Raw genomic sequence first — 14,462 nt, 5'->3', positions numbered from 1 at the left:
AGAGACACATTCATGGTCTAGTAAAGGCAAGAATTGGCTACGATACAGAGCCTAGAACTAGTCACCCATAGCACTGCTTTAAAACGGTTTAATTTCATCCAGTGTATATGCTACCTGTTCTATGTCATTTTTTTTCCATCTAACAAATTATCTGACATGGCTCATGGTTTAGCACCTGTGGGTCTGGGTTTTAATCCACACAATTTGTATGTTTAGGTTTGAGGGCATTTCTTTCAGATACTCTGATTTTCTTGCATGCTCCAAAAAAAACATAGTTAAAAGGTCAGTTAACCAAAAAAGTGATATTTAAGTTTTTGTTTTTTTTAATATATATTTTAAAAGTTAAACCAGCTCTATCAATTTTTTTTTATTGTAGGTTTAGATCTATCAAGTTTTAAATGCATTAAGATTATCTTGTGCTTCCTGTTCTATCTGACTAGTGCTACGTGGACAGGAAGTTAGATGAAATCTGCCCTCTGGGAACACAAACAGCAACAAAAACTCAGGTTCTAAGCATTCTCCTCTCTTACTAGAAATATTTTTTACGGTCCTTATACAGGAGATTTACTGGCAACTCCAGGTAGAACACCCTTCAAATAAACAAATGATGGAAAGAAAGCCTCTCAAACATGGACAATTGAGATAGCAATCAACAGCCTACAAAGGCTATAATCCCGCTCTTCAAAACAAAAACGATTCTGGCTGTGCTGGGCAAGGGCTTGCAGCTCAAATAGCTTCCTAAAGGACTTTATGTCCAAAGCTAGCTTAGCATGAGGCCTGAACATCCACTTGTTGAAACTATGAGAATGTGTGAACAGATGACAATTTGGCAGCCTTGCCAATCTGTAAAACAGAAGCTTGATGCCAAAAAGCCGAAGAAGCACTCACTGACCTAGTAGAGCGTCCCATGACAGGAAAAAGTGAACGCGTAGGCTTTAGGCTACGAGTGTGAACAATAATTTATCTAAGCCATCGAGAAATGGTAGACAAGAAGCTGGTTCCTTGCACAGGCTGAACAAAAAAGAGGGAACAGGAGCGCGACTGCCTGGCGTCAAATGTGTGGATGGGAAGTATTAAAGGATGGTAGGTGAATCAGGGTAACTGGATGTGTGATAGTGTGGAACATTTACGTGTGATGAGGAGTAAAGGTGCGGTGGTGGTGATCACTTCTGGTGGGGTTGGCTCATCGCCTTCCTCCAGCCATACCTCTGAGTGAGCCTGCTCAGAGATTGGTCAAAGTCAGATGCAGATTCATAATCTGAGGATTTACCCTCCCACACTGTACACTGAGGCCCCAACCCAGCAACAGATAGAATCAATTAATTCACCAGACTTAGGGAAACCTGCAGATCTCAGAATAATCAGCATCCAGATGGACTACAGTCTAGATGTAACAGTAAATTTAATAGCGACATAGCAGAGGGTGCCACCGGATGTTGTACAGAAGGAGTCACATGAGAGAAACCCTGTAAAAAAAGTCTTAAATCAAGGAATGGGAAGGCAAGTGGTCTTTGAAATAAGATAGCAAGGGCCGAGATTAATCCTTTTATGGTACTCAGGGCCAATAGCCGTTCTAGTGCCCAAGTCCCCTGCACTGATGAGATGTCTGGAGGCGCCTTCCCTGTCTGTTAGTCTGGCATCCATTTTTAGAACTATCCAAGACAAAAGGAGAAAGGCTTTCCTCAACTCCAGAGCTGGATTCCTGAGCTAGTTTCAGGATCCAATCGAACCTTTTCACAGCCTGGAGCGGATAAAGAGCATTGTTGAACAGGAGTTGAGCCGACTGTTCCCTCTAGAAAAGGTTGTCTAGATATCTCAGAGTGAGAATGCACTATGAGTGCAACAAGGCTATTACACTCAAGGCGCTGAGGACAGGCCAATTGGTAAGGCCACACACTGGTAGTGTTAAGCAACTACAGCAAAGCGCAGGTACCGTTGATGTGGTGGAAAATTTGGAACATGCAAGTAAGCATCCTTGATGTTCACAGAAGCTAGATAGTCTCTCTAATAATGCTATGACATGCAAAAAACTTTTGGACATGCTATAACAAGCAAAACTTTTGGACTTGAATGAAGACTTCTAAATCCTTTAGTCAAAGATGTTGCAAATGCCTCCCTTTGGTTCTGAAACAGTGGAAAGGTTGGAGAAAAAACCCTGAAGCCATTCCACTGTGGGTACAAACAGCTATAACACTCTGGATTAACAGATCTGCAACTGGTGTGTGGAAAACTACCAGTCATTTTGGAGATGTAGGCAAGTTGGACAACATGAAGCTGGGTGGAGGAAGGGTTTGAAGCTCCAGTTTATAGCCTACATCTTTTATGCAGGCATCCGAGATGCTTTCTGACCAGGTGTCCAAAGACTAACAGATGCCCCCCACTTTGAAATGTGGGAGCGCCCCTCCATGAAAGAGGACTTGTCTGCAGGCTTAGATTGGGACTTTTAGGTCCAAGGCTTGTGGCTATACTGGCTTCCAGGTTTGGGTTTGGAATTGGAAGCCTGAGAGAAAAGTAAATTATTTTTCTCAGTGGAAGGAGGCTTTACATGGTGAGGTATGGGCTTCTTCTGCTGAAGTAAATGTGTAGCTAGCACTTTTTATATGCCTTTTCCGCAGAACACTAGTTTAGCCAAAGGTTCCTCTGCATATTCACAGAGAGAATACACAATTTGGAAATTAGACATGCAATGTTGAATAAGTTATCCACACAATAGTGTAGGGTGGAAGGCGCAAACTGTAAATGTTCTAACACTAGAGGATCTATGGCAACAGCTGGATTCTGTGACATTAGTTTAATCTATTCACCCAGGTTTTGATATACTGACATCACACCAATGGTAGGCTGCATTAGCAGGAATGGCTACAGAAAAAAGTAATTTGGAAAGAGCCTCCAAGCCTTTGTCAGTAGAATCTTTAAACACTGGGGCATCCTCAATAGGTACAGAGAGTTTTCTGTTGAGGAGTAAAATTGCCAGCTCTACCATGAGGATCCTCAAAAAGGCTGCTATAGGGAGGCAGAACTACAATGGGAAGATAATCACTTTAGCAGGTTAGCACTACTATAAGTAAAATTTATGATTCACTCTAGTAGCCAATAAACTATTTTTTAAGTGCGTTTTTAGGGCAGATAAATAGGAGAAAACCAAGGGAGGGTCTCATCAGTTTATTGTTGGGGGTCTCACCAGATATTTATAGTTTGCAAGCTTGAGAAGTAGGTGACACAGGAAGCCATATCTGAAGACTTATCATCATCTGCTTATATAGCATAGTAGGGAAGGGCAAATGACAAAAGTAGTCAGGATCATTCACATATATACTGATGTTTGACATAGAATTGTGAATCATGTATTTAGCATGATTGGAGTTCTGTTGTAAACCTCTAACATCTGTCTCATCATCCAGATTTTTAGGCAAGTCCTGATATAGTCTCATTCCTGTGGATCCAGACCTGCCTTTTACTCTAACCTTCTCATGACGGAACTCTAATATGCAGTAACAAGAACAGAGACCTGTGGAATAACACAGCTGCTAATTTGCATTATATAGGTGTTAGAAAAAAATGAAAACATCATTCTTTTAACTGATGACTCAAATATATAATGAAACTGGGACAGTCTTAAAAACAAGATGTCATATTTAGAAGACATTTGGGCTGAAAAATAAAGCTTCTGTATTAACCAAAACGGCAAGCGCCTCTTTGTCTGAAAACACATACATTTAGTTACAACATCATTAGTTAGATTCATCTCATCCTTTCATTTTCTATTAAAAGTTATGTTAAGAAAGCAGTAGGTGGCTTAACTCTCTAGCCTCTATTAAAAATAAGATACCATAAGTGGAACATTTTCAGCCAGTAAGACACTAGAATTTTTGTGCAAGCAGGAGTGGTGCATGGGCAAGGACAAGTTTTTAAACCTGTAAATAAATAACACAATCAACTGAGGTAAATCACATTACCTCAGTAATACTTTACCAAGATTAGGCAGTCTTTTCACCTGCGTATTGCAAGTTGTTGGGAGTGTCCTGTTTGGATAGCTATTCTTCAAAGCATACTGCTGGAGTAAGACGACATTACCGATCTGAAGTGTGTTGTACCATTCCAGGCACAAAAAATTCCACATCACCATGGACATCATACCAGAGTGATCAGCAACTTCAAAATAGGCCTAGAATCACAGTGGTGGGGAAATAAAATTATAATATTATTATTATTAATACGCACAAACATTAGCAATCACCAAGTGACCAAAAATTAGTATAAACCTGCACGACACATAATACAGGGAGTCATGACAGCATAATACTGCTCCCTACAAAAGTACCATCAAATGACATTTCCCATATTCAACAAGTGAGAAAACGCCTCACTTACACTAGTCTTTAAGTTTATTTTGCATCCTAATGCAGAAAAAAAAAAAAAGTTCCTACGCTATTTACAAACACAGTGTACCACAATGAACTAAGTAATCACATTTGCTATTTATAGGGAGTCAAAGCACACTATATATGTGTCTTGGGGTACTCCCAGAAGTAAAAAGCGCTTCTCATAGGTCACTGTGGCCATGCGGACCAATAAGTGCTCACAATTTGCAAGCATATGCTGAATGCTTGCTGCCAGGCTGAGGTGCGGCGTACGGAACATTTGAAGGCTGGCAGGGGCAGTGCAAAGGTACACATAGCAGGAGACGGGAAAGGCAAGAGTGGTGTTGGTACCCTTATTTTGTGACAAAGTGCATTCATCCTTTAAAGGCATATTTTGCCTCACGGAAATTTTGTAGAGTTCCTTCTGTAACCTATGTGCCATTTCCTTGTGAGTGTAAATGAGCTATGTAAACAGGCAATATTAATGCTTTCCTGACTAAAGTGGTTTAAAACAGTCTTGGTCATAAAAAACCCCCATATAAGTCTGTTTTATTACACATCCCTTTAAAGTGCATTTATTTCAGATTTAACTGGAGTTCCACAATGCTCCTAGTGGGATAGTTTCTATGACGTTTGTTGGCAAATTAGCTATAATTTCACGCTGAAGTTGCTAGATGGCCAGACCATTATAAATAGGGAGGCAGGTTGTTTACCACAACAGTAGGTGATTTTTTTCTCCTGAAGATATAGGTAAACAACGCAATTTAACAGCCTTTGAACGTGGGATGATTGTTGGCGCTCGGGGCCATGGAGCGAGTATCAGCAAAACAGCAGAATTCGTTAAATGTTCAAGAGCAGCTGTTGTTAAAGTGTTTTAAGACTGGACTGTCAGCCGAAAATCTGGGTCTGAATGTGCGAATTGTGGCCATCATGTTAGGGCAGAAAGGAGAGTGGCAAGACTGATACAAGACAACAGAAGGGCAACAGTGCATCAAATTACTGCAGATCCTAAATCAGGGATCCTCTCAAATGATCTCTGAACGCACTGTTCGCCGTACACTGCATCGTATGGTATATGGAAGCCGAAGGCCTGTTCGAACACCTTTGCTGTCTGCAGTTAACAAGATAAAACGTCTCCAATTCGCACAGGAACACAAGGATGGGACAGTCGAGCATTGGAAAAAAGTCATGTGGTCCGATGAATCACGCTCCCAGTTGCATCATGCAGATGGCAGAGTGAGAATTTGGCGGAAACAGCATGAAAGCATGCACCCGAACATGCACGAGTACAGCCCCTAAAGCTGGTGGGGGCAGTTTTATGGTTTGGGGCATGTTTTCCTGGCATGTTTTCGGCCCTTTAATTCGTGTGGAACAACGTCTGAATAGCGCAACATACCAATGTATCGTTGCTGATCAAGTTCATCCTATCATGTCCATGGCGTATCCCATTGCAGATGGCTTCTTCCAACAAGACAATACGCTGGGGAATACAAGCCTTAGTTAGCAATGGCATGATCTAAATATTCATTTAATTTCTCAATGTCTTTTTTTTATACTATAAAAAAAAAAGAGACATTGAATAATGAAATGAATATTTAGATCATGCTGTTGCTAACTAAGGCTTGTATCCCCCTAGTGAAATAGATGTACAATAGATGTACAATAGATGAGCACATGTCCAGACTCCAGAACAATTAATGTATAGTGTGGCACAGATATATCCAATTCTGTACAACTGGCTTTATATTATTATAAAATTTTGTTTTAATATATTATATACACACACACACACACACACACACACACACACATACATATACATACATACACACATATACACACACATTGCTGTAATTCCATAAATGATTGAAGATTTATTGAACGGAAGACAACTTTCCCCCGTTTCAAAATTAAGTTAAAAAAGGAGAATTATGAGGCGAGTGATTTTCACTCAGCCTCGTAATCTGAGCCGACCTGTGACAATGAAACTGTCACAGGTCGGCTCAGTAGATCGGGAAGTGAGCGAACACATACTGTTGCTCACTTCTCGATCTATCCGTGCAGAGAGCCGTGACCGTCACTCACGGGATCCCCCTCCTCCCCTGTCCGATCCTCCAGCGCTGACTGGCAGAACGGACGAGGGAGGGGGCGGGTACAGCTGGCTCTGCTTCTAGATAGGCAGAGCCAGCTGTCACTCACGCAGCTGGGTGGATCCAGACAGCATTGTCGGGATCCGTTCCGGCTGCGGCGTCTCAGTATACCGCGAGCTGTAGCTTGTGGTATACTGAGCTTTGGGTGACGGGAGGACGCTAGTTTATGTCCACCCGTTACCCTTAGGAGAACTATGGGGAAAAGCACTGACCCCATAGTTCTCCTTTAAGCAACAATACAAATAGAGGAATGTTTATCTTACCTGGTAAGGATATTGAATCTTCTTGTCAGCTTTGCCAAAATATCGAAGTCTGGATTTATGCATTATTCGTACAAGCAGGGGAGGAAGTGACAATTTTGACCTCCATCTTGGCTCCAGCCTCTGTAGTGAACATACTTTGGACACTAGGAGGAAATAGAAACATTGTACATTTACTATATAAAAAACAAAAATTAAGTGGGTAATCTTACACTTGACTATAATTTGTAATTGCAAGGTCTTCATGGAACCTTAAATTTAAAATAAACTTTATACATTCAGCTTTTTAAACATCTTTATGCAGTATAGATTTGTTTTTTTAATACATCTTTATACAGTGCCCTAACAAACTATAGTAATCACATGCAGTTGTAGTCTTGGTTGGGAGTGCACTTGATAGGGTGGCTATATTGGGCTTTAGGGAGACCCCAGAAGGCAGTGTAGTCACCCTTTAGACTGAAGTGTTCATGGCAAGCAATTCCAGTACTCCTTTTCTAGACAAGAAAACACAGAGAAAAACAAGCCAGCATTTTAGCAAGCATGGGAGTGATGCTAACACATTAAACTTGATAGCTCATGGGTGTAACAACACTTCAAAAGGATAAGTGCACTTATCTTTTTTGTTCCTATGAATGGAGCCAACTGATCCCACGCCCCCCCCTCCCCCTCCACAAATGCATACTTACCGAGATTAAACAGGCGCTACTTCCATTTATTTAGATCCAGTGCTGCAAATTCTCTCTCCTGGCTGTACCTGCATATTACAGCTCCATAGACTTCTATAGGGTTCATCTGCTTGGGTTGCGTTGGTCAGAGTATTACCCTTGCAGTGCAGCAGTGGGGGTTTCAGCTGCATGGTGCAATTGTTCACTACCCTGGCATTCAGCTTTAACAATGATATGGATTTGTAATGTGCTAGTTACATTGACAATTTGATGACAATTTTAAAAATCTAGGAAAAAGTATTATGCATTGTTGTGCAACTTTCTAACCATCATTTTTTCCAATTGACATTTGTGCATTCCTAGTTTAATTTTTCCACATTACAGCCAACTACGTTTCGGCTATTTTTTCTTCAAAAGATCAGTGACACTACCTAACTCGCTGCTATAGGTAACAACTGCCATTCATTTTTCAAGCCTTTATACAGATTGCCCATATGTGTCTGTTCTTACAACCAGAATGTGTCTTAACTGCTGCTGTAGTTTCTGTTGTTCTCAAAATGCTGGACTGGAAATGAGCTCACACCATCTGCAGTATATTACAATTAATGAGGACTATTTTCAAAGCAATCATTTTAATGTCACAGCTGAAATGTAGCTAATCATTTAGGAGGTTTGATACAGAAGTGCAGTAAATTGGTTAAGAAAGAAAAACAGCATCTGAATATAGCTGCTAGAGTTTTTACCGATTTAACATATACTTTTATCATGTCCCTGAAAGAGTGAGCTCCAAGCTCATAAGATTAATTTTGGACCATCTAGGTGGCATGACACACCTTCTGTACAAAGATCTTAACTGCTGGTGGCAAGCCTGCTTTAAAAAGGAGAATCATGGGGTGAGTAAAAAACACATTCCCATAATTCAAGCCGACCTGTGACACTGAAGCTGTTGATCGGAAAGTTAGCCAACACATACCGCCGATTGCCGACTCCTCGAACCTCTACCTGCAGAGAGCAGTGACCGTCAGTCACCGTTCCCCGCAGCGATTTTCCCCATTTCCCCCCTCCTCTCAGCGCTGACTAGAGGAATGGATGGGCACGGCTGGCTTTGCTTCTAGAGAGGCAGAGCCAGCTGTCAATCAGCCAGCGGGGTGTATCTCAACAATACTGTTGGGATCTGTCCTAACTGCAGCACGTCTCTATGCCCTCAGCATATAGCGGGCTATACTGAGTTTTGGGTTCCCTGAGGAAATTAGTATATGAAGCTTTTATGTGTGCTTTTTAGCACATTCAGTACTGTACAGTATTATTCAATCCAGCATGGCTCCAAAGAAAGTGCAGAGCAAGCATGGTGGTAAAAAGAATGTGCAGAGCAAGCATGGTGGTAAAAAGAATGTGCAGAGCAAGCATGGTGGTAAAAAGAAAGTGCAGAGCGGTAATGAATTTACATATGGTTCAGAACGGATTAACCTCATTTGCATTGAACCTTATGGGAAAATTTTATTCCGTTCGCAACCAAAAGCGTTCCCTGACAACGTTCGTAGGTGTCAGAACAGTTTAACCTTATTTACATTATATTTTATGGGGAAATTTGATTCTGTTTATGACCAATTCGGTTGGCGACCACAATCGTGGAACGAATTAACTTTGTGAACCGAGGTACCACTGTACAATGGCAGGGGTACTTAACATCCACACTGTTTTTCGTGGATGGGGAAATTGAGCATTACAAGTGTATGGCCAGCTCAACAAATATACTGTACAACTAAAGGCTATAAATACTGCAGCTCCTAAAGTCATGGAGGAGATTATCCATTTCCATTCTATTGCTCATTTTAGAACTGAACTGAACAGAACTGCTATTATAGTTACAAGCCTAACCAACCGCTACATCACATAAGAGGCTACAGCAACAAGACCAAAACCGAGCTTGCAGCAGAAAATATGAGGCCCAATTTGCAGCTTCAGTGGATTGATACAAATAAGCATGGGAGTGATGCTAACACATTAAACTTGATAGCTCATGGGTGTAACAACACTTCAAAAGGATAAGTGCACTTATCTTTTTTGTTCCTATGAATGGAGCCAACTGATCCCACGCCCCCCCCTCCCCCTCCACAAATGCATACTTACCGAGATTAAACAGGCGCTACTTCCATTTATTTAGATCCAGTGCTGCAAATTCTCTCTCCTGGCTGTACCTGCATATTACAGCTCCATAGACTTCTATAGGGTTCATCTGCTTGGGTTGCGTTGGTCAGAGTATTACCCTTGCAGTGCAGCAGTGGGGGTTTCAGCTGCATGGTGCAATTGTTCACTACCCTGGCATTCAGCTTTAACAATGATATGGATTTGTAATGTGCTAGTTACATTGACAATTTGATGACAATTTTAAAAATCTAGGAAAAAGTATTATGCATTGTTGTGCAACTTTCTAACCATCATTTTTTCCAATTGACATTTGTGCATTCCTAGTTTAATTTTTCCACATTACAGCCAACTACGTTTCGGCTATTTTTTCTTCAAAAGATCAGTGACACTACCTAACTCGCTGCTATAGGTAACAACTGCCATTCATTTTTCAAGCCTTTATACAGATTGCCCATATGTGTCTGTTCTTACAACCAGAATGTGTCTTAACTGCTGCTGTAGTTTCTGTTGTTCTCAAAATGCTGGACTGGAAATGAGCTCACACCATCTGCAGTATATTACAATTAATGAGGACTATTTTCAAAGCAATCATTTTAATGTCACAGCTGAAATGTAGCTAATCATTTAGGAGGTTTGATACAGAAGTGCAGTAAATTGGTTAAGAAAGAAAAACAGCATCTGAATATAGCTGCTAGAGTTTTTACCGATTTAACATATACTTTTATCATGTCCCTGAAAGAGTGAGCTCCAAGCTCATAAGATTAATTTTGGACCATCTAGGTGGCATGACACACCTTCTGTACAAAGATCTTAACTGCTGGTGGCAAGCCTGCTTTAAAAAGGAGAATCATGGGGTGAGTAAAAAACACATTCCCATAATTCAAGCCGACCTGTGACACTGAAGCTGTTGATCGGAAAGTTAGCCAACACATACCGCCGATTGCCGACTCCTCGAACCTCTACCTGCAGAGAGCAGTGACCGTCAGTCACCGTTCCCCGCAGCGATTTTCCCCATTTCCCCCCTCCTCTCAGCGCTGACTAGAGGAATGGATGGGCACGGCTGGCTTTGCTTCTAGAGAGGCAGAGCCAGCTGTCAATCAGCCAGCGGGGTGTATCTCAACAATACTGTTGGGATCTGTCCTAACTGCAGCACGTCTCTATGCCCTCAGCATATAGCGGGCTATACTGAGTTTTGGGTTCCCTGAGGAAATTAGTATATGAAGCTTTTATGTGTGCTTTTTAGCACATTCAGTACTGTACAGTATTATTCAATCCAGCATGGCTCCAAAGAAAGTGCAGAGCAAGCATGGTGGTAAAAAGAATGTGCAGAGCAAGCATGGTGGTAAAAAGAATGTGCAGAGCAAGCATGGTGGTAAAAAGAAAGTGCAGAGCGGTAATGAATTTACATATGGTTCAGAACGGATTAACCTCATTTGCATTGAACCTTATGGGAAAATTTTATTCCGTTCGCAACCAAAAGCGTTCCCTGACAACGTTCGTAGGTGTCAGAACAGTTTAACCTTATTTACATTATATTTTATGGGGAAATTTGATTCTGTTTATGACCAATTCGGTTGGCGACCACAATCGTGGAACGAATTAACTTTGTGAACCGAGGTACCACTGTACAATGGCAGGGGTACTTAACATCCACACTGTTTTTCGTGGATGGGGAAATTGAGCATTACAAGTGTATGGCCAGCTCAACAAATATACTGTACAACTAAAGGCTATAAATACTGCAGCTCCTAAAGTCATGGAGGAGATTATCCATTTCCATTCTATTGCTCATTTTAGAACTGAACTGAACAGAACTGCTATTATAGGTACAAGCCTAACCAACCGCTACATCACATAAGAGGCTACAGCAACAAGACCAAAACCGAGCTTGCAGCAGAAAATATGAGGCCCAATTTGCAGCTTCAGTGGATTGATACAAATTTTAATCACAGAGTACACCATGCATTCAGTGCTGCCTGCATGCACAACACAATGAAAAACACAGCGTACATGATTCATAGCCAACTCAAAAGATATACTTATTATTGTGCACTAACATGGTCAATGAAAAAGCTGCAGTTCATTCTGCGTACAACACATTAAATATTGCAAGCAATAGACATTTTACAATAACAGCTACACAGTTGTCAGTCAGCACAAGTAATGCTTTGATTCTAAATAAAAACTCAGACTGTTAGTATATTAATGTCTCAAGAACCCTGGCGTAAGCCACATTGTTAGACTGACATGCTGTTCAAACTGCAACCTAGTTCTAGGTTTTATGTTAAATACAAATGTAGCCCTTCCTGTAGGAATTGTAAGATATTGACACTGATAAAGTGGCCCTTTTTGAAAATGACAGTTGCCTGGCTGTCATTATGACCTTGCAAAGGTAGCCCCTTGTATTTATCTCATGACCAACTTTGATGACTAAATATCAGGATGACTGCAATTTACCATCTACTAAAATAAATGAAATCTGAAATACAGTCTTGCCCAGTTGTACAGGCTCCTCTCATGCACTCAATTTGCTTACTCTGATTTCACTGCTCACAGTGTGAATAGGAAGCTGCAGCAAGTGAAAGAGGGCCCACCTCATATCCTAGCTAAAGGATGTCTAGAATCAACTAACCCTCGCCTCCCCGGCCTTACTGTCCCTGCCCCCTTTTATTCATTGGATTTCGGTTCTTTCAATCATGGAGGCTCCGGATGACATGCAGTCTAGGAACAACTACTACGCCAGACTTACATCCACACACCAAGGCATTCTAATTTTTGTAAAAGTCCTTCTAAGAGCAATAAACTAAACTAGTCCTCTACCCTCTGCCTGCCTATTTTTATTTACGGCTTGCAATGTTCAGTTATTTTTAATTATTAGAACTCAATCATTAAAGTGTATGTCCACTCTTGCAGGCAAAGTTGAGAAAACAACACTATATGTGAGTGCAAAAAATACATTTAAAAAATATATATATTTCTAAACTTTTAGCTGTGTCATTGATGAAGGCCTTTGTGCAGACTCCAAGCTACTCTGAGCAGTTTGAGGTGAAACTGTAGAGTCAGACTGACTGAGCTTCCCCTCATTAACATACAATCAGGGGTGTGGAATAAAAAAAAACCCACACTACTTATCCAAGGACTAAAGCAGGGGCCCGATCTACTTGTCCCTCATGATAATCAACTTGTCGTGATAAAAAATTAATTGTAACCAAAAATCGCATTTAACTGTGCTTAGAAGTGTTTCTCATTGGTCAGCATGGTCAAGTGACCACACTGACGAGTGCTTACGATTTGTAAGCAGAATTCAAAATCCATGGCACAGGGCTGCGCTGGATTGCAGTATGGGGTACAGAGAGTACACCCGTACTGGCAGAGGGGAAGTGTGTATAGTGTGTGTGTGTGTGTATAGTGTGTAGTGTGTGTGTGTGTGTGTGTTTCTCAACCTTTATAATGCACATTGTGCGTGTTAGAGAGCGCTGCTGCCCGACTACCACAATATGGCACACAGGGGAATGGGGGCAGCACTCATCACGCACACACAATGGCCTTTGTGTGCGTTTATTCACATGCAGATGGTGGGGGCAGCAGAGCTGGTTTAATTTTTTTTTTTATCTTTTACTTTGTTATTTTTATTTGTATGTCATTATTTTCTGTTTTTTTTATTTCTATTTACTTTAAATATTTATGTTATTTTTTTAATGTTATTACTTTTTACTTATTTTTTTTAATGTCCATTTATTTATTTTTTTAAACTTTTTTCACTTAAATTAATTGCTATCACCCAGGGGCTAACAATTCGGAGGTGACAGGTTCTCTCGGCCCAATCGGGCTGATTAAAAGTGATTACTTGTACAGAATGGCTTTCCTGCACTACATTTAGCCCTGCTTGCCTGCAGCAGGGCTAAATGTAGAAGAAAACCACTCGCCCGGAACTGCATGTAAGCAGAACATTTTATTTTTTATTTTAGGTTATGCTATGTGAATGGGAACATACAACAAACATAAAATAGGTGTTATTCTAAATTGACTGCAAAAGTGGAAGTACACTTTAAGTATGCATGCTCAAAATCCAGTTGTCCTCTACAGGGTCCATATACCCCATGATGGAAAAAGTTTGGTGTGAATTGCACTGTAGTCATTTGGTCACATTGTGCTTATGTTTGTGTCAAATAAAATATTTTGGAAAAAAAGAAAAAAAAAAGTTTGGTGTGCAATCTAAGAAGAGCCGCGCCTTCTACCCTGCCTTCATTATGAGGCATATCTAAATATAAACATTAAAGCACAATATCCATTATACAATGGTGCATGATGACTCATGTCTACTCTGCATGTGGGTGGACAAAAAAACATTATACTGAAGAGCTGGACAAAACCGGGGAGGCAAATAACCAATGTACCAAAAACAAAATTACAGTTGGTAGACCCATACTTCTCTAAGCACAGGTTTTCTCTGATTTTTCAGAAAACTAACAATTTTAACACTCGTTCCACAGCAAATTTCAAACACTTACCTTACTTCTACCATGGCACAATCCTGGATGAAACAAGCAGACGTCATCTGCCTTTTCTCAGCACTGAGCAATATTTTGTCAGAAGATTGTGGTTATGGTGGTCTACAAATTTTAGTCAACATATCTCAGGATTAATCATTATACTGTACACTGCTATAACAGCTCTGTAATCTCCCTTCCCCGACAAAATTTCCCCTCAGCAGCTCTCATATCAAATGTTATTAGAAAGGTGGCTACATTTTATTTTAAAAATGTGTTTTTACATATAGTTTTTGAATTGTATGCCGTCAGTGTTTGTATCAGCAAAAGTAGCTGATCAACAATTAAAAGGCGAACTCAGGGAATCTTAAAAACAAAAAAAAAAAAA

The 14,462-nt window shown here is 40.6% G+C and overlaps 1 protein-coding gene across 1 annotated transcript in view; it reads right to left on the bottom strand.

Moving 5' to 3' along the window:
• Positions 1 to 14,462, bottom strand: part of CUNHXorf57 (chromosome unknown CXorf57 homolog) — a 44,892-nt gene that overhangs the window by 23,733 nt on the left and 6,697 nt on the right. The window contains exons 2-3 of the mRNA XM_018558480.1: positions 6,775 to 6,917; positions 3,973 to 4,165 (exon numbers count right to left, since the gene is read on the bottom strand). Coding sequence (XP_018413982.1) covers positions 3,973 to 4,165; positions 6,775 to 6,917 — 336 coding nt within the window. The remainder of the gene's footprint in view (positions 1 to 3,972; positions 4,166 to 6,774; positions 6,918 to 14,462) is intronic.

Source organism: Nanorana parkeri, unplaced genomic scaffold, assembly GCF_000935625.1.
Source record: "Nanorana parkeri isolate BGI_ZX_2015 unplaced genomic scaffold, ASM93562v1 scaffold342, whole genome shotgun sequence".
Lineage (NCBI taxonomy): Eukaryota > Metazoa > Chordata > Amphibia > Anura > Dicroglossidae > Nanorana > Nanorana parkeri.
Note: the sequence above shows the minus strand (reverse complement) of the source record. Positions and strands in the feature narration are given on the sequence as shown.